This window comes from Homarus americanus, unplaced genomic scaffold (genome assembly GCF_018991925.1).
Source record: "Homarus americanus isolate GMGI-L3 unplaced genomic scaffold, GMGI_Hamer_2.0 scaffold24523, whole genome shotgun sequence".
Classification (NCBI taxonomy): Eukaryota; Metazoa; Arthropoda; class Malacostraca; order Decapoda; family Nephropidae; genus Homarus; species Homarus americanus.
Window position 1 is genome coordinate 5840740 of NW_024744357.1, and position 20783 is coordinate 5861522.

General features: G+C 41.8%; 1 protein-coding gene across 10 annotated transcripts in view; it reads left to right on the forward strand.

Annotated features, from left to right (window-relative positions):
- LOC121877791 (unconventional myosin-VI-like) overlaps window positions 1–20783 on the forward strand; it is a 69678-nt gene that overhangs the window by 25968 nt on the left and 22927 nt on the right. For 9 of the 10 annotated variants that reach the window (XM_042383656.1, XM_042383661.1, XM_042383664.1 and 6 more), the window contains 14 exons: window positions 10143–10332; window positions 10834–10907; window positions 11239–11368; window positions 11676–11840; window positions 12926–13188; window positions 13949–14213; window positions 14625–14769; window positions 15797–15954; window positions 16799–16963; window positions 17231–17454; window positions 17823–18023; window positions 19069–19293; window positions 19824–20031; window positions 20552–20676. In XM_042383656.1, the coding sequence (XP_042239590.1) occupies window positions 10143–10332; window positions 10834–10907; window positions 11239–11368; window positions 11676–11840; window positions 12926–13188; window positions 13949–14213; window positions 14625–14769; window positions 15797–15954; window positions 16799–16963; window positions 17231–17454; window positions 17823–18023; window positions 19069–19293; window positions 19824–20031; window positions 20552–20676 (2538 nt within the window). Of the gene's footprint in view, window positions 1–4722; window positions 4817–10142; window positions 10333–10833; window positions 10908–11238; window positions 11369–11675; window positions 11841–12925; window positions 13189–13948; window positions 14214–14624; window positions 14770–15796; window positions 15955–16798; window positions 16964–17230; window positions 17455–17822; window positions 18024–19068; window positions 19294–19823; window positions 20032–20551; window positions 20677–20783 lie in introns of those variants that run through there. The other variant, XM_042383660.1, reaches the window with a different exon arrangement.

The window sequence follows — 20783 nt, forward strand, 5'->3', positions numbered from 1 at the left end:
CCTCCCTTCTACACTGTAAACACGTGAGAGGGAGGAGCGTGGAGAGAATGTTAAATATTAAACAATGGGTTATTTTATGTGGTCATCCTCCTCACCCTCCCTCACCTCCCCTCACCTCCCTCCCCTCACCTCCCCTCCCCACCTCCGCCCTCCCCTCCCCTCCCCTCCTCCCTCCCTCCCCACCCCTCCCACCCCTCCCCTGCCCCTCCCTGCAGGGTGATGGAGGGGAGGTTAATTGTCTCACAGTGTTGTTTTTAACTTCATTTTTCTCGGGTTTCTTCAGTGAGTGAAAGTTTCCATTGAGTGTTGACTTTTACCTGTAGAGGGCGTTGTTTGGGTGGGGGGTGGGTGGGGTGTGGGTGTGTGTGTGTGTGTGTGTGTGTGTGTGTGTGTGTGTGTGTGTGTGTGTGTGTGTGTGTGTGGAGACCTCACCTGAGAACCTCCTATCACACTAATTATTCCCTGGAAAGGTTGGGTTAGCCTCCTCCTCCCTCCCTCTCTCCCTTTCCTGCTGTCCCATTCTGTCTTCCGCTGTCACCCGACATCCTCTTCCTCCTGTCTTCTGTCACTTCCACTCTCTCTCTCTCTCTCTGTGGGGTTGGTTCCTGAGTCACGCGGGTCCGTTACGTTACTTAAATTGTCTCGTCAATAACTGGTGTGAACAGAGGGCGTCTTGGTAAGGTAGAGTCTTAGCCTGGGTTGGGTGGGTTGGGTTAGGTTGGGTTAGGTTAGGTTTTACTCTTTATTTACAGTTACTGAGAAAATTTTGACAGCGAGAGATTTTGGTAGTTCGTGAGAGAGAGAGAGAGAGAGCAGACATAATTCAGGTGAGTGTGAGAGGTGTGGGAGGGAATGGAGCGGTGTGGTGAACACAGCTGTCGTCACGCCTGGCGATCCTCGGTTGTTCACCCGAACACCCCCCACACACTCCTTCTCTCACTTCCTCCCTTCACCTGCCTCCTCTTCCTCCTTCACCTGCCTCCTCTTCCTCCCTTCACCTGCCTCCTCTTCATCCACTTTGCATTGTACCATCTCTCACCTCTACACCTCTCTCATCTACATCTCTCTCACATCTCTCACCTCACCTCTACATCTCTCACCTCTACATCTCTCACCTCTACATCTCTCATCTCTCACCTCCACATCTCTCACCTCTACATCTCTCCCCTCCAGTTCTACTCCATCTGACGTGTGGTCGGTATACACGGTCCTTAAATATCTTGTTATTGTTCGTTTCTCACTTGTTTCGACGTCATCCAATCGACGCCCTCATACCGAACCTCTGATTGGTTGAGATATTTTGGGTTTGCATGGAGGAGTATGATTGGCTGGCGTTGCTGTCTCTCTCATGGTCGTGTTTTCATTGGTTGTCATGTATTGTTTTCTCTTGATGAGGTTCTTATTGGCTGAACGTTTCGTGTTTTTTTATTCCGTCGTCGTTTTAATTGAAGGCCAGTCATGCGGCCACCAGACCAGCAGCGACAGTTGTTTTTTTTTTTATTGGTTGAAAGTGTCGCAGTGAGGGTTGTGTTAGGGACTCCCGACCACCCGTGACTCTCCTCTCCCATTGGTGGAGGTCTAGGGGCGTCACGAACACCAGCTCTATGATTGGTTAAAACTACTGGGCGTTGATCTGCTTCGTTGATTTCCATTGGCTGATTTACGTGGAGTTTTTTAAGCGGGTAGATGTGGCACTGTGAATTAAACTGAACCTGGGAAAGATAGGGAGAGGGAAAGAGGTTGAAGAGGAGGGAGATAGATCATATTTTAGTACCACTTGTTACCACTCGTCAGCCGTCATCTGTCTGTGGCTTAAGTAATTCCCCCTAACAGTGCATGCAATAATAGGGTGTTAACGAGCCTTCCTCTCATTGGTAGAGATTTTAGTACCCCTCCCCCCCAGGCGGTCCTAACACCCTCGCCTGACTTGAGGCAACGACTACCTGTACAGTCGTGACGGAGTACACTTGTCTCGTGCGGGGGTAAAGACGTTGTCTGCATCCCTGGAGCGTGAAATTGTCACTCCAAAGGGGGGGTTTCGCCAGTAGAGAGAGGTCAGGGAAAGTGGGAGTCAAAAAACAAGCAGGTCCTGGGAAGTAAAATTAGTTACTCAGGACAAGGGGTAAAACAGGACCAGGGAAGGGTAGGTTTAAATGTATACTATACAAACAGTAGGAGCGTTAGAAATAAAATAGACTTGCTGAGAGCGGTTGTATGTACCGAGAATGTAGACGTCATAGCAATCACCGAAACTTGGATGAATCTGGCGAGCAAAATTTTTTTATCAGAGTACCACATAGAAGGGTACAACCTTTTTCACAAGGACAGGGAAGGTAGGAAGGGGGAGGGGTCGCACTCTTCGTCAAGGATACATTAAAATGTTGTATTAATAATTCAATAAAGGGTGAAATAGGAACCGAGTCTGTATGGGTAGAAATCACGGAAGGAAGAGAAAAACTAATTATGGGAGTGATTTACAGGCCCCCAAGTCTTGGGAAAGAAGCAGCTCAGCCCATATGGCAGGAAATGAGTAGGGCAGCAAAATATAACAACCTGTGCATTATGGGGGATTTCAACTTCAGAAATATTGACTGGGACAACATTGTAGGTGACTATGAATCTGAAGACTTCCTAGACGCAGTACAGGACAATTTTTTAAACAACTAATTACAGAACCTACTAGAGGTGACAATATATTAGACCAAGTATTAACAAATAAAGAAAATATCAGAGATGTCACAGTAGGGGAAGAACTAGGGAACAGTGATCACAGAGAAATCAGGTTCACCCTAAATTGGGAAACGAAAAACAATGACAATATGGTCAGAGTCCCAAACTTTCGGTTGGCGGATTACGAGGGGTTAAGAAGGTACCTAGGTGAGGTCACCTGGGAACAGTCACGTCAGTCCCCAGTAGGAAGGGGTGAGGTCACAGGCGACATAACAATTGATAATGACTATAATATATTCACTAGTATACTACGTAAAGCACACGAACAAAATATACCATACAGAAAAATGACCAGAAAATTTAAACATGACATAGGAATAAAGAAAGGAATTTATAAGAAATTAAAGGGAGGGGAGGAGCAGCTCAGAAGTAGGTACAATGAACTTTCTAGGAATGTTAAGAAAAATGTAAGGAAGGCAAAGAGGGACTACGAAATCAGGATAGCAAGAGAATCCAAGGCGAATCCCAAGGGATTTTTCCAGGTATAGGACAAAGGTCAAGGACAAAGTTGGGCCTTTAAAGTCAGAGAGGGGAGAAGTGATCGATGACAGTGAGGAAATAAGCAAAGCATTAAACGGCTACTTCTTATCAGTTTTCACAGAAGAAATTCACGAGGAAATTCCAGAGGTGGGACTGATATTTAGAGGAAATGAAGAAGAAAAATTGAAGAATATCACTATCAGAAAAGAGGATGTTCTTAAGAAGATGAATAAATTAAAGAAGACAAAATTCCCAGGGCCGGATGAAATTTTCCCTCGAGTTTTGAAAGCGTGTAAGGAACAGATTAGCGGACCCTCGTAAATTTATTTACAAAATCATTAGACACCGGAGTTGTGCCAGACTTGTGGAAACAGGCAAATGTAGTACCCATATTAAAAAAGGGAGACAGAGCGTCAGCGTCAAATTACCGGCTAATCAGTTTGACGTCAGCAGTGGGGAAATTTCTTGAATCAATTATAGCAGATAGCATCCTATCGTATTTAGAGAAAAGCAAATTAATCTACGACTCTCGACATGGGTTTACAAAGGGAAAATCTTGTCTAACAAATCTGCTGACGTTTTTTAGGAAAGTCTTCGAGGTAGTAGATAAAGACGAAAATTACGATGTTATTTACTTAGACTTTAGCAAAGCATTTGACAGAGTACCGCATCAGAGGCTTCTGAGAAAAGTTAAGGCTCATGGTATCGAGCGGCCAAGAACCTGCCTTAAACACCACACAGTTAGGGGAGATAGTTACTAACTTCCTGTGTGTGTGTGTTGTGGTAGAATTTGTCAATGCATATATGCCTCTGTACACACACACACTGTACACCTCCAGATAAGAGATAAGGGAACAGTACAACACACAGACGCTCGTGATAACCTCCTTTACTCTTCCTAACTTTATTTCACTTCATTACCCCCGCCGTCACCACCTCCTCTTATTCCCGTCGTTGTGGTCTCAGTAACTGCTGGTCTCATTTCTTTTGGTCTATGTTGTGTATTTTTACCTCAAATGTTTACCTCCGTCAGTAGTTGTGGGTCTTCCTCCTCCTCCTCACCCAAGCTATCGTCTTTCACTTCGAGTTTTGTATGTATGTGTGTGTGAGAGAGGAAGGGCATAATTCGTACAGGTAATAAACATAATGGCGGTTGTTGGTGGTAGTTGTAGTATAAGTTTGAATGGTAGTACTGTACTGCATCAACATTACAGTAACGTTATAGTCAAGTGCTGATATATATTTAGCAATAGTTTGTAGTGTTATCGTCGCAACTGTTCCGTTCTTTATACTAACAACCCTTAACCTGTCGCCTAACTAGTGAACCGTACAATATTACCGTTTTAGGTCAGTTTAGGGACGAGTAAGGTCATGTTGTGTGTGTGTTGTGAGTTAATAGATATTATAATGTCTCGTAAGTTGTGGGTAATTCAGTGGCGGACACAGGCTGCCAGCAAGTGAATGTTATCTTAACTTATCAGTGCGGCATCACGGGCGTCGCCTACCAGGCCGGCCGGGAGGGAGTCAGTCAACCTGGCAATCACTGTGTCAGGGAGGCAGGCGGCTACACTCTACCCTCCTGCCCACCACCACTACCATACCTTCTGTACGTCTCTTAACCTTTTGTGTAAAATCTGGTCTGTAGGCCTTGGTCTCGTAGGAGGTTTTGTGGGGGTGAAGGGCGAGGAGCAGTCTGGGAAAATACAGATGGAAAATTAAAGCCCCGGAATAATTTGTGTGACTGCCCCGTCCATTATAACGCCGGTATACGGGAGAGTATTGTGATATAATCCTCGTAATTTCACCGAAAATGTTACTAAGTGTTATTGATTTTTGTGTTTCTGTGGAAAGTGGAAAGTTATTAGGATGGGTCTTGCTTGATTTGTCTCGCCTGGAAAAAAAAGTCATAAAGGTTCCCGATCGTTTTCGTCGTTATTGTGTCAACATTATGCAAGTCACACAATATAAAAAGTGTCAATAATAATAATTAAACCTTTACATTAAGCAACACATATAGACGTACAGTATATTATATGTTATAGTGTGTGTTTCTAAACCAATCATATTATATTGGATTTTTTTTATATTCTTGTGATATTTTGCATAAGAGACAGAATGCCATTAAGGTTAAAGTGGTTCTCCTTGAAATGTCAAATTGGTCAACACTTTATTCGTCCCTCTTGTAGTGTAGTTGACCTTTAATGACCTTTCAGTGGGTATTAGGTCATAGATGTGTGTGTGTGGTAATAGGTGCCAGGGGAAGAGGTGGTATATAGCAGTCGGTGACACGTCTTAAGTTATGTCTGTCAATGATGGATAATGATGGATAATAATTTGATATAGGGTTAATTTATGAAGAAATATATTGATTTGTTAGGTTAGGTTACCTGAAGATTAACCCAACTCCCCCCCAACTCTACCTGTGGTGTTGATCCCCAGTGTTGATCCTAGTGTTGATCCCAGTGTTGATCCTCAGTGTTGATCCTCAGTGTTGATCCTTAGTGTGACCCCAGTGGTCCCCAGTGTTGATCCTCCAGTGCTGATCCCCTGTTGATCCCAGTGTGATCCTCAGTGTTGATCCTCAGTGTTGATCCCCAGTGTTGATCCTCAGTGTTGATCCTCAGTGTTGATCCTCAGTGTTGATCCTCAGTGTTGATCCTTAGTGTTGATCCCCAGTGTTGATCCTCAGTGTTGATCCCCAGTGTTGATCCTCAGTGTTGATCCCCAGTGTTGATCCTTAGTGTTGATCTCCAGTGTTGATCTCCAGTGTTGATCCCCAGTGTTGATCCCCAGTGTTGATCCCCAGTGTTGATCCTCAGTGTTGATCCCCAGTGTTGATCCCCAGTGTTGATCCTCAGTGTTGATCCTCAGTGTTGATCCCCAGTGTTGATCCCCAGTGTTGATCCCCAGTGTTGATCCCCAGTGTTGATCTATGTTGATCCTCAGTGTTGATCAGTGTTGATCCTCAGTGTTGATCCTCAGTGTTGATCCTCAGTGTTGATCCTCAGTGTTGATCCTAGTGTTGATCCCCAGTGTTGATCCCCAGTGTTGATCCTCAGTGTTGATCCTCAGTGTTGATCCTCAGTGTTGATCCTTGTTGATCCTTAGTGTTGATCCTAGTGTTGATCTAGTGTTGATCCTCAGTGTTGATCCTCAGTGAATCCTCAGTGTTGATCCTCAGTGTTGTCCCAGTGTTGATCCCCAGTGTTGATCTCAGTGTTGATCCTCAGTGTTGATCCCAGTGTTGATCCTCAGTGTTGATCCCCAGTGTTGATCTCAGTGTTGATCCTCAGTGTTGATCCTCAGTGTTGATCCTCGTGTTGATCCTCAGTGTTGATCTCCAGTGTTGATCTCCAGTGTTGATCCTCAGTGTTGATCTTAGTGTTGATCCTTAGTGTTGATCCTCAGTGTTGATCCTCAGTGTTGATCCTCAGTGTTGATCCTTAGTGTTGATCCTCCAGTGTTGATCCCCAGTGTTGATCCCAGTGTTGATCCCCAGTGTTGATCCTCAGTGTTGATCCTCAGTGTTGATTCCCAGTGTTGATCCCCAGTGATCCCCAGTGTTGATCTGTGTTGATCCCAGTGTTGATCCCCAGTGTTGATCCTCAGTGTTGATCCCCAGTGTTGATCCCCAGTGTTGATCCTCAGTGTTGATCCTCAGTGATCCTCAGTGTTGATCCCCAGTGTTGATCCCCAGTGTTGATCCTAGTGTTGATCCTCAGTGTTGATCCCCAGTGTTGATCTCAGTGTTGATCTGATGTTGATCCCCAGTGTTGATCCTCAGTGTTGATCCAGTGTTGATCTCAGTGTTGATCCTCAGTGTTGATCCTCAGTGTTGATCCTCAGTGTTGATCCTCAGTGTTGATCCCCAGTGTTGATCCCCAGTGTTGATCCTCAGTGTTGATCCTCAGTGTTGATCCTCAGTGTTGATCCTCAGTGTTGATCCTCAGTGTTGATCCCCAGTGTTGATCCTCAGTGTTGATCCCAGTGTTGATCTGATGTTGATCCCAGTGTTGATCCTCCAGTGTTGATCTAGTGTTGATCCTCAGTGTTGATCTCCAGTGTTGATCCCCAGTGTTGATCCCCAGTGTTGATCCCTCAGTGTTGATCCTCAGTGTTGATCCTCAGTGTTGATCCCCAGTGTTGATCCCCAGTGTTGATCCCTGTGTTGATCCCCAGTGTTGATCCCCAGTGTTGATCCCCAGTGTTGATCCCAGTGTTGATCCCCAGTGTTGATCCTCAGTGTTGATCCTCAGTGTTGATCTCCAGTGTTGATCCCCAGTGTTGATCCTCAGTGTTGATCCCCAGTGTTGATCCCCAGTGTGATCCTCAGTGTTGATCCCAGTGCTGATCCAGTTGATCCTCGTGTTGATCCCCAGTGTTGATCCCAGTGTTGATCCTCAGTGTTGATCCCCAGTGTTGATCCCCAGTGCTGATCCCCAGTGTTGATCCCGTTGATCCTCAGTGTGATCCTCAGTGTTGATCCCAGTGTGATCCCAGTGTTGATCCTGTGTTGATCCCTCAGTGTTGATCCTCAGTGTTGATCCCCAGTGTTGATCCCCAGTGTTGATCCCCAGTGTTGATCCTCAGTGTTGATCCCCAGTGTTGATCCTCAGTGTTGATCCTCAGTGTTGATCCCCAGTGTTGATCCCCAGTGTTGATCCTCAGTGTTGATCCAGTGTTGATCCCCAGTGCTGATCCCCAGTGTTGATCCCCAGTGTTGATCCCAGTGTTGATCCCCAGTGTTGATCCCCAGTGTTGATCCCTCAGTGTTGATCCCCTCAGTGTTGATCCTCAGTGTTGATCCCCAGTGTTGATCCATGACCTATGATCCCAGTGTTGATCCCTGTGTTGATCCAGTGTTGATCCCCAGTGTTGATCCCCAGTGTTGATCCCCAGTGTTGATCCTCAGTGTTGATCTCCAGTGTTGATCCCCAGTGTTGATCCTCAGTGTTGATCCCCAGTGTTGATCCTCAGTGTTGATCCTCAGTGTTGATCCTCAGTGTTGATCCCCAGTGTTGATCCTCAGTGTTGATCCTCAGTGTTGATCCTCAGTGTTGATCCCCAGTGTTGATCCCGTTATCCCCAGTGTTGATCCCCAGTGTTGATCCCCAGTGTTGATCCCCAGTGTTGATCCTCAGTGTTGATCCCCAGTGTTGATCCTCAGTGTTGATCCCAGTGTGATCCCCAGTGTTGATCCTCAGTGTTGATCCCCAGTGTTGATCCCCAGTGTTGATCCCAGTGTTGATCCTCAGTGTTGATCCTCGTTGATCCCCAGTGTTGATCCCCAGTGTTGATCCCCAGTGTTGATCCTCAGTGTTGATCCTCAGTGTTGATCCCCAGTGTTGATCCCCAGTGTTGATCCTCAGTGTTGACCCCAGTGTTGATCCCCAGTGTTGATCCCAGTGTTGATCCTCAGTGTTGATCCTCGTGTTGATCTCCCCAGTGTTGATCCTCAGTGTTGATCTCCAGTGTTGATCCCTCAGTGTTGATCCTCAGTGTTGATCCTCAGTGTTGATCCTCAGTGTTGATCCTCAGTGTTGATCCCCAGTGTTGATCCCCAGTGTTGATCCTCAGTGTTGATCCCCAGTGTTGATCCTCAGTGTTGATCCCCAGTGTTGATCCCCAGTGTTGATCCCCAGTGTTGATCCCAGTGATCCCGTTGATCCTCAGTGTTGATTCTGGGATCCCCAGTGTTGATCCTGTGTTGATCCCCAGTGTTGATCTGTGTTGATCCTCAGTGTTGATCCCCAGTGTACCTCAGTGTTGATCCTCAGTGATCCCAGTGTTGATCCTCAGTGTTGATCCTCAGTGTTGATCTCATGTTGATCCCAGTGTTGATCCCAGTGTTGATCCTCAGTGTTGATCCTCAGTGTTGATCCTCAGTGTTGATCCCCAGTGTTGATCCCAGTGTTGATCCCCAGTGTTGATCCCCAGTGTTGATCCTCAGTGTTGATCCTCAGTGTTGATCCTCAGTGTTGATCCTCAGTGTTGATCCTCAGTGTTGACTCAGTGTTGATCCTCGTGTTGATCGTGTTGATCATGTTGATCCTCAGTGTTGATCTCAGTGTTGATCCTCAGTGTTGATCTCAGTGTTGATCTCAGTGTTGATCCCAGTGTTGATCCTCAGTGTTGATCCCAGTGTTGATCCCCAGTGTTGATCCTCAGTGTTGATCCTCAGTGTTGATCCTCAGTGTTGATCCTCAGTGTTGATCCTCAGTGTTGATCCCCAGTGTTGATCTCAGTGTTGATCCTCAGTTGATCCCAGTGTTGATCCTCAGTGTTGATCCCAGTTACTCAGTGTTGATCCTCAGTGTTGATCCTCAGTGTTGATCCCAGTGTTGATCCTCAGTGTTGATCCCCAGTGTTGATCCCAGTGTTGATCCTCAGTGTTGATCCCCAGTGTTGATCCTCAGTGTTGATCCTCAGTGTTGATCCTTTGGTTTAACTTGTCACCAGTGGTCCTGATGTGTCGCTTGTCTCTGTGAAATATGAATGAAAAATATTATCAGTAGATAATTTGTGCAGTTATGAAACATTATTATTGTTATTATTATTATTATTATTATTATTATTATTATTGTCTATATTATTGTTTGTATATTATTATTATTTACATCAATGATAAGCCTTTAAATTGTATATGTAGAGAAATACGGGAAAAGACCATTTGAGATAAATAAAATAATGCATTAATATATTTGATTGAAAGAAATAATGTAACTTAAAATACTGTAGCTGTTTAGAAGAAGTGGACGATGGTTAGTTAATATTTACACCCTTGTGGACTAATGAATTAAAGTTGTATTAAAAGTTTCAGATGATCTACCAGTACAGTATATAAAAAAAAAAGTTTATTTCTGGGTCACATTCGTAATTGAAAGTTAATTGGAGGTGTGTTGTAGGTGATAACTGTTGTTGTTTCCCATTACGGGATGGAGGGCACGCAGAAGGTTTGGGTGAGTGACCAGACTCATGGGTTCATCCAGGGTAACATCGTTGACCTGGCCAGTGAAGGGGTTCTCATTCAGCCCATCTCCCGAGGATCCAAGCCCATCACTGCCGACTATGACAGACTCTTCCCGTCAGAGGAGGATGACAGCAAGGAGGTGGATGACAATTGTAAGTTAGTGTGTGACTGTTTTGTAGTACCCTGTTAACTGTGCCTATGTGTAAGTTTAAGGAACACAAATTAAGGCCTAAACTCGAGGGTCTGAATATCACGAGGGCCTAAGACTATAGGGTTAATCCCGCTCTGAGTATAGTGAAGGAGCCATAAAAGCTGCCACAGAATTACAGTAGTTTTATTTAAGTTTCCAGGTATGAAATCAATACTGTTCTACCCACAGTATTAGGACATGAGTCAAGGGTGGGGGGGGGTTGGTATTTTAGTATTTTATTACGATGGATAAAAAAAAAGATATATTTCTCACACACGAAAAATCATTATTGGTTCTCAAGTGTACAGTACAGTATATGGTTTAAGGTCTGTTTATGAGTGTGGTATTATAACACGCGTCAAATAATCATTATAAAGTGAACATAAATCATTTCCGAATGGGACAGAACAACACAGTTCATCTGGGAGCTGTAATAAGGTTAATGATGATGGTCTTGTTTCAGGTGCCCTTATGTACTTGAATGAGGCTACGCTCCTCAACAACATCAGACTCAGATACAACCGTGACAAAATCTACGTAAGTCACTGTGTTTGGTTAAGGCCTGTGGGAGGCTAAAGTCTGTTCACCTCTCCTCATGAACCACGAACCCAGAGATTCAGACTCATGAACCTGAATAATTTATATACAAAATAATGTATCAGTCTACTGTTTCATGAGTCTGAATCTCTTGGTTCGTGTTTCAGGAGGAGAGGTCAACAGACTTTTGTTCATAACTGTACATTTAACAACTAACCATAAGGAAGTTTTCATATTTTTGCTGAATTATTTGATAATTAGTTTATTTGTAGTTTGAATATATATATGGACGAAATACAGTAAATATTTTGTAACGTTAAAATTTTTCCAGACGTATGTGGCCAATATTGTGATAGCAGTGAATCCCTACATCGACATCCCCAAGCTGTACGCGCTAGACACCATCAGACAGTACCAGGGCAAGTCTTTGGGCCAGATGCCTCCCCATGTCTTCGCTATTGGTGAGTTAGAAGCATCCTGGTCAACACAAGCACTCGCTGTATAGTTGTGCCCATTTTGTTGAGATGGCTTTTGGAAATTTTATAAACCATTTTTTTTTTATCATCCCAAATCTCTTCTCTATTGTTTGCTGTTGCTGAATGTCATGAATTATTCCAAATATAGTAAATTCTCTCTCTCTTTCTCTCTCTATAATATTACAGCAAAAAAAAATTCAGATGAACAAAAAGAAAAATTTACATATGTTTATAATTTCATTGATTGGAAAGGCCACTTAGTTAAGAATGTTTGTTTTTTCCCACGGCACAGCTGACAAAGCCTTTCGTGACATGAAAGTTCTGAAACAATCTCAGAGTATCGTCGTGTCAGGAGAATCTGGAGCAGGAAAGACAGAGTCCACTAAGTACATCCTGCGGTACCTGTGTGAGTCCTGGGGGTCCAAGGTCGGCCATCTAGAAGCTAAGATTTTGGATGGTGAGTCAAGTTGGATGTTTTTATAGTCATTTTCTCAACAGTGAGTGTCTTGGTGGGTGACTCCTGTAGTGTTTATTAAATGGCAGTAAATCAAGATAACTGTACAGTGAGTTCTGCTATAACGCGTGTTTTGATAACGCGAATTTGCTCTAACGCGATTTATGAATTCGGAACAATATTTGTATAACGCGATCGCTTGTTTGCTATAACGCGATTTTTGCTTACTATTTCTCCAATTTTGTGGTATTAACTGTGAATATGGTAAAGAAGAATATCTCCAAAAAGCATTCTGATGATAGAATTCCCGGTGATTATCGTAAAAGAAAGGATATAACACTTGAAGAGAAGCTTGATGTTATCAACCTCAAAATCACCCTTCTCCCCCATCAAGTTACATTCATATTTTTTCAAGGTAAAGTGTTAAATTTACTGTATGATTTCATTATTAGATATGAATGTAACATTTATTTAGACTGTGCTATCCTTTGTGTTAGGCTAACTACTAAATTTTTTTCGATTTCGAGTAATCTGCACCTAACCCTATTTTCTCCATAAGCCCTGTTATTTCTATTACGCGATTTTCTATAACACGATATTTTACAAGAACACAATTATCGCGTTATAGCAGAACTACCTGTACTGTCAAACATCACAGGTTTCCCACACTCCAGTTTCCACCGGTACTAACACTGGATAGACCAACCACCCAGACGGCTAGTGAGATGATAAGTGGTGAAATGATGAATAAAAATAAATGATAAATAAATACAGTAAATCAGTCGATCAAAGAGATGGCCTACTGTAACTTTTCTTGAACCATTCTTTATATTACCTCACTAGTTGTCAATGTTCAGAGGGCCGAGTAAAGTCCAACTGCTTATGAATAGTGTGTTGCCTTCAATACTGATACCAACGTGTATATAATGATTCAACTTGGACTTATAGAATTAAAAGAAAATATGAAATACTAATAACTTTCATCTATATTTCAGCCAATCCCGTTAACTTCCACCTATATTTCAGCCAATCCCGTTAACTTCCACCTATATTTCAGCCAATCCCGTTAACTTCCACCTATATTTCAGCCAATCCCGTTCTGGAGTCGTTCGGTAACGCCAAGACGACCCGTAACAACAACAGCTCTCGTTTCGGCAAGTTCATCGAGATCCACTTCAACGAGAGACACTCTGTCGTGGGAGGGTTTATATCACACTACCTGCTGGAAAAATCTCGTATTGTTGTTCAAGGTCCTCACGAGAGGAACTACCACGTATTCTACCAGCTCTGTGCCGGCGCTCCGGAACAGTTGAGGCAACAGTTAAAGCTCGGCACTCCAGACCAGTACAACGTAAGTGATTCTTTGTTGTTGTGGAGTTAATCAGTTTTAGGTACTGTAATATGGAGAGCTGCCATCAGGTAACTGCGGCTAACCCAAGTAAATGTGGAAAATGGCCCTAAAACAGTTATGCTGATGATGATGGTGATAAATAGCATTCATGTACCATTCATCATCATCATCATTCAGGAGTAATTTGACTTTATATTAATGATCAAGTACAGTACTTTGTTGTATATAAACCGATCATCTCCAGTAGCCTAAGTCCTTGTACAGTACTTACCTCGTGTAATAAAGCTCATTGTTGTGATGTCAAGTCCAAACATAAAGCACAGCACAGTACAGGTCTCCTGCCCCAGTCATGACCTACAATTCTTCAGTGTAGTAAAATATATTGACTGTCTCTTGTGCTTCCAGTTTTTTCTCTTTCTCAGTGTTGGTGAGTTTTGGTGTTAGATGGCACTAACATCTCTCTCAATATGGGTCTTAACATTAAGTAGACTTGAGTTATTTATTGATTATAATACATTAAATTACACTTTGCTTGTGTTATATGCATTAGCTAGGTTCCAGAAACTCCTTCCCCTCGTAAAATTGGATGGTCCAGGAATATATACCTTATTCCACTGTGTTGTAGTGGATTCCTCAGTCATTGTCTTGCCAAGGAATGTGTACCCCGTGGTTGAGGAGGGCAACATGTAATTAAAAATTTAGTCCAACTTTATACTAAAAAGATTTACTCCATAAATACAAAAGTTTTATTATTTCTCAGTATTTGAGGAAGGGCTGCACTCAGTACTTCTGTAGCAAGGACACAGAGAAGACTCTAGCAGCCAACAGGAAGAGCTCCAACCACCAGAAGAAGGGACCACTCAAAGACCCCATCTTGGACGATGTGCGGGACTTTGCCTCCATGGACAAAGCTTTGGGTAACTTTGGTCTGAATAACCAAGAGCGATTGGCTATATACACCACCGTGGCTTCCGTTCTTCATCTGGGAAATATTAGTTTTGAAGACAACCCAGAGGACACAAAAGGTAGTGTGTAGGTCTTGTCAGTGAGGCCTTATGAAGATATCTAATTAAAACTAATCTTTACTACCACAGACTTGTCTTAATTGAAGTTTAAAACATGCACCAATTCTCTGTTAACCATTTTGTTACCATGATATTTGGACCCAGCAATTGTAGATGACTGAGAGCAACAAAAGATCCATCATTCAGTGGATCAGATGGGTGGGGGGGGGAAACACAACCAAGAGCTGTAAGTGTCTTTATTCCACTTAATGTTTCAGACTACACAGAGAGAATGGGTCCTGTGTTGCCTGAAACATTAGAGAAATAAAGAAACTTAGCTCTTTCCTGTGTTTTCCTCCCAGCCATCAGATCTACTTGTTGTCATGGATCGATCACATTCAACAGTCACCAATTTGTTGTCAACACCTGCAGGAGGCTGTATGGTGTCTCCAGGCTCTGAGGGCTCCTTAAAGACGGCCGCTGCACTCATGGGCATGGATCCCTCGGAGCTCAACCAGGCGTTATTATCTCGTGTCATGCAGACCAGCAAGGGTGGACTGAAGGGCACTGTTATTATGTGAGTGTAATGATCTGCAACTGTTTTTTGTATTTAGGATTATTATTATTAGTAATAGTAGTAGTAGCAGTAGTAGTATTAGCAGTAGCAGTAGTAGTATTAGCAGTAGCAGTAGTAATAGTAGTACAGTATTAGTATTATTTATTTATATTATTTTACTCTCAATAAGGTTTTTTTTTTCCTGAAAGTCTGACAAATAGGAGAATGGTGAATGTCAGGAGAGATGTTGTGGGTAAAGAGAGGAAGACTTTGTAGAAATATAAAAAGTTAGAGAAATTAAGTATTTGTGTCTGTGATACATAGTGTTAATAGGAATGTATGTACCAAACTCAACTTAGTAGTATGAAGCATTGTGCTGTATATATTGTGGAGATGAAGGAATCACTTTGGTACACTTGGTATGTCATAAGTTGATGGTGTGAGGAAGTGTATCTGTGTGAAGTGTTCCTAGTACTTGTTGTCTTAGCTCCTTTACTTTACACTTCCTTGTAGTAATTTTAGTTACAATTTCCTCCGTTTCTTGAGTTTTCTGTTACCTTTGATCTACTCCAGGTAGCAGAGAGTGAAGAGAAGGTATTACCAAGTTAAATTAAATTTAGATGGATCACAAAACTTTTAATTCATGATACTGTGAGAAGTATTAATGTACAGTAGCTAAAACAACTATCTGTGCATACTTTGTGGAAAACAATATGAGACCATGGACAATAAATTTTGGTATACTGTATAAGGCTGTCACTAGTCACACGTAAAATTTGGGAGCATATCGACCCCCACCTGTACAGATAGTTGTTTTAGCTACTGTACAACCAATCAAAAAACTAACTATACAAAATCGTGTTGAGACAATATGACAACGGACGAAGGATTTTGACAACCCTTCCGAGACAGCAAGAGTCACAGTGTTCATTATGACATTCATCGATCACCCCAGAGTATAGATACTTTTTAAGCGACTGCAAAACTGTCAGTATGTATAGTCTTTAATATTTGTTATCTCTTATCACACTTATACTCACTCTACCAGGGTTCCTCTCAAGACCTACGAGGCCAGCAGTGCCCGTGATGCACTGGCCAAGGCCATGTACAGCAAGATGTTCGACTACATTGTTCACCGCATCAACCAGAGCATCCCGTTCTCCTCCTCATCTTACTACATCGGCATCTTGGATATTGCTGGCTTTGGTAGGCACTCTGGCGGCTCTTGCTTGGTCTATGTTTGGTACAGTGAAACCTCCATATAACGAACATCTTTCTATATAAAGTCTGTTATACGAGAGGTTTCATAGCTAATGGACCCTCGATATAATGGACTTTTCTCTCCGTATAGTCCGTTAATAGAGGTTTTGACTGTACTATATAAGATTATCCTTCAGTACTGTACTATGATGCCATCTGCTGGAGTACTGCACTGTACTGTAGTTCATTGGTTAATATATTGTGCACCTTGAATACAGTGACTTAACCCCTTTTGTACAGTGACATAATTCCCTGAATAAGATGTGTAAACACATTGTATTTTGTGTTGGTGTACTCAGGGCCATGGCACAGACTTGTGACTGAAGGGGGGGATGACTTCTGAGACTTGAAGTATACTGTACAGTATATTTCTCTGAATATAAATACAGTATACCCGGTACATTATTCTGTAACTATAAAACTATATATCTTCAAGCATGTTTATTAGACTATGTAAAGAAGCTACAAAAGTAAGAAGGCATTTATTGTATTCCCTGCTCATGTACAGTACTGTTGTATAATACAAAAATTATTCTGGTAAGCCAAGACATAATGGACATAACTTGATAAACCATCAATTTTCCTAAACCCTCAATCAACACATTTTCTAACACAAGCTTAATGTTACTCTACTTTGTTCTTATTTCATCACTAAAATATTTAATTACCAGGATAAACATCCACCAATTACTGTTGTGTTAAAACTATTAACAATTATTATAAAAACATAAAAGAGTAATATCATGAGTGAGTGATTATATTTACAGGTCTTACCTTTTGTGTCCAACAGAATACTTCCCGGTGAACAGCTTTGAACAGTTCTGCATTAACTATTGTAATGAGAAGCTACAGATGTTCTTCAACGAGCGCATCTTGAAGGAGGAACAAGCTCTGTATGAGAAGGAAGGACTCGGTGTACGCAAGATCTCTTATGTCGACAACCAGGACTGTATTGGTGAGTACTGTTCTGTACTGTAGTGCACTGTGTACTGTACTGTAGTTTAATGAATTTTCTTAGTAATGGCCAAGTTCCTCTCTCTCTCTGTTCTACACACTTTAACCCTCAGACACTCACACCAGAGTCTATCTTTGAGTATCTGTGTCTTTTAGTCCTCAAGAGAACTCATATTATTGGGCCTAACATTTATTTTATTTAGTATTGTATATCACATTAGCATCTGCTGTTGTTATGAGCTGTATATCTGTATTTTCTTTTCACTAGATCTGATTGAAGCGAAAGGCTACGGCATCATCAGCCTGTTGGACGAAGAGAGCAAACTGCCCAAGTCCTCGCACTCTCACTTCACCGCCGCCGTCCACAACAACCACAACAATCACTTCCGGTTGGCTCTACCCCGCAAGAGCAAGTTGAGGGACCACAGAGAAATCAGGGACGACGAAGGGTTTCTTATTAGGCATTTTGCTGGTGCCGTGTGCTATCAGACGGTGAGTACAGCAGCGAGTTGTTGAGGGAGTGTTGCTGTCTTGGGCATTGAGTGTTAATTGTTTATTTTCTTCTTTTTTCTTATTCTTCATCTTCCATTTCCTTTTTGTTCTCCTTCTTTTTCCTATTCTTATTCTTCCTTTTCTGCTTCAAGGCTTCCCACAGTACAGGGTAGCAAGAAGAAATAAAGGTTTTTTTCTTTCTTCATTGTCATTCATTCACTTTTCACGCTGATATAAATGTTCCCTCATCCTGCAGTAGAGTGTGTGTGTGTGGGAGGGGGGGGGGGCTGTTAAAAGTATTGTACGGAAAAATGCTGTTTGAGACTCCTGACAAATTTTTAACCCCAGTTTCCTTCTTTTTTCTTCAGGCACAGTTTTTGGAGAAGAATAATGATGCTCTTCATGCATCACTCGAAGCTCTGGTCCAGGAGGCTCAGAACAAGTTCATCCGGGGTCTGTTCGCCGCCTCTGGGGAGAACCAAACGACTCGGGGCAAATTGTCTTTCATCTCCGTAGCTTCCAAGTTCAGGTCGCAGCTTCAGGAACTGATGGACAAGTTATCCGGCACGGTGAGTAGTTATGAACCTGTTGTTTATGTTTGTGCAAGAGTTGTATTAATGTTCTAACATGTCACCAACAAAAACTGAATTGATTTTTCAGTCTTAAAAGATTTAGCATTTGCCTGTAGTTAAATTTGCCTGTAGCTTATATCCATAGAAGACAGAGAGAGAACCAATAGGATTTGATCTAGATGATGTGAGGAATAGGGAAAATTTGTAAGATGAAACAGATCAATGCTGTTAGAAAGGGAATCCTGAGTTGTGTGGTGTGATATGGAGGAGAGAAGTTGTCGAGGGTTGAGAACACAGAGAGTGACAGAGTTCTGGGATGTAGCCATGGCAGGTGTTGTAAAGATTAAAATGTGAGGTTTTCAAGTCTGTTGGAGAGTTCATTCATCCTACTGTGATGTGTAGCGTGTCATGGTGGACTGAATGGGAAGAGCCTCATGAGTGGAGTTAGATTTTGTGAGAACTGGTCATGAAGTTAAAAGGGTGAGGAGTCAGGATATAAGAGGAACACCGTGCACAGTATTGAGTTGAGGATAGTGTGGGGTCTAGAGGTGGAGTGTATATACTGTACGGTATGTATATATATATATATATATATATATATATATATATATATATATATATATATATATATATATATATATATATATATATATATATATATATATATATATATATAAAATCTGCGGAAAATGGAAACAACGAATTACCTTAGCTTTAGTCTTTTATTCAAGGCAACTAAGGCTCATTTATTGATTTACATAAATATATATATATATATATATATATATATATATATATATATATATATATATATATATATATATATATATATATATATATATATATATATATATATATATATATATATATATATATATATATATATATATATATATATATATATACACACACACACACACAGTGGTCCCTCGGTTAACGAACACAATTCGTTCCAGAAGGTCGTTCGTTAATCCACCTCTCTCTTCCCCCCCCCTCTTATAGCTGTATTGAACTTTTAAAATCTTATTTTTTTCGTCTTCAGGGAACCAATTTCATCCGATGCATCAAGCCAAACGTGAAGATGGTGGATCACCAGTTTGAAGGAGGACCAATTCTATCTCAGCTTCAGTGTTCAGGAATGACCTCAGTCCTGGAACTGATGCAGCAGGGCTTCCCATCCCGTGCACCTTTCCACGACCTCTACAGCATGTACAAAAAATATCTACCTTCCCAACTCGCCAGACTTGATCCTCGTCTCTTCTGTAAGGTCAGTCGTGATGGTGCATTGTGACGTAACTGTAAAAGAGTTAATGTTCTGGATAAGTACTCGGCTTAAGTAAGTCATTGGTGTATATACAATACACAAAAATAGAAAGCTGTGAATTGTACTCTTGTGTAACATTAAACTGTCATCATAAAGTTATATCGTGTGTAGCTGTTTATTAACGCCCACCACCGGGACGCCACTTTTAATGTTTAACAGTAGTACTGTGTTTGGTTTATGCCAGACGGTTTTATTCAGCACAGAGAGGAGTCTGTACCCAAGTGGTAAATAAAGTTTAGAGGTAACGTTACAATATATAAACAAATGTGTACATCAAGTATCATTGGTGTTCTCATTATGGAACTGTTATTTGGAAGAGTCATCCAGGGCAGCTAAAAATCAAGCAGGGGAAACTTTAGTCCATTTTCCAAACAGTGACAAATGTATTTTAGGGACAATAACATAACTTCCTGAACCATGAACAATACTGTTGACCTTAATACTAAATACTTATAATCTTGTGTTCCTTCCAGTCACTATTCAGGGCTCTTGGTCTGGACGACAGGGACTTCAAATTTGGCATGACCAAGGTCTTCTTCCGACCTGGCAAGTTTGCTGAATTTGACCAAATGATGAAGAGCGACCCAGAGAACCTCCAGCTGCTGGTGTCCAAGGTGAAGAAGTGGCTCCTGCAGTCACGGTGGAAGAAGTCACAGTGGTGTGCTCTCTCTGTCATCAAGTGTGAGTGTCTTGTTCAACATCCTAAATTTACCTGAACCCTTTGAGGATGAGTGAATAAAACTAATGTCCCTAAAGGGTTAAGTTATTGTCCTCAAGGGGTTAAAGTTAGTCAACAGTTGCCATAATAGAATCATTTAACCAGATAGAGTGAAATTAATGGTTGTTCCAGATTATCTGACTTAAAGTGAGATTGGTTGTCTACTCAACACTCTTGATCAGGTAGAATTTTCTTCAGCAATAATTGATGAGCACAGAACTGAAGTAGGACAAGAGTCAAAAATGAAAAACATAAAAATGCAGTTAAAAGTTTGTGAACCTTCAAATTACCATAACCTTGAACCAGTGAAGATATTGAAGGGATCCAAGTGACAGATTGTAGCATTGTTAGTGAAGATTTAATTGATGCTCGTGAAAGACATGGTATGTATTGTTTTCGGGCATACCGGTGCTTGTCCTGCTTCTGTTCTGTGTTCCCCAATTATGCTTCAGTCTATATCATATAAATGTTTATATATTCCAGTGAAGAACAAGATCCTGTATCGCCGTGAACAACTTATAATCATCCAGAAGAACGTAAAGATGTACCACGCCAGGAAGAAACATCGGCCACGCTACTTGGGTGTCATCAAGGTCAAGGGCCTGCAGGTACTGTACTGTGTCACCATACAGTACACAGAGTTGGCTCATTGTTTCATTAAGGAAGTTTTTATCTCCTTCAAAAGACTGAAAGACTAAATATAAACCTGGGCATT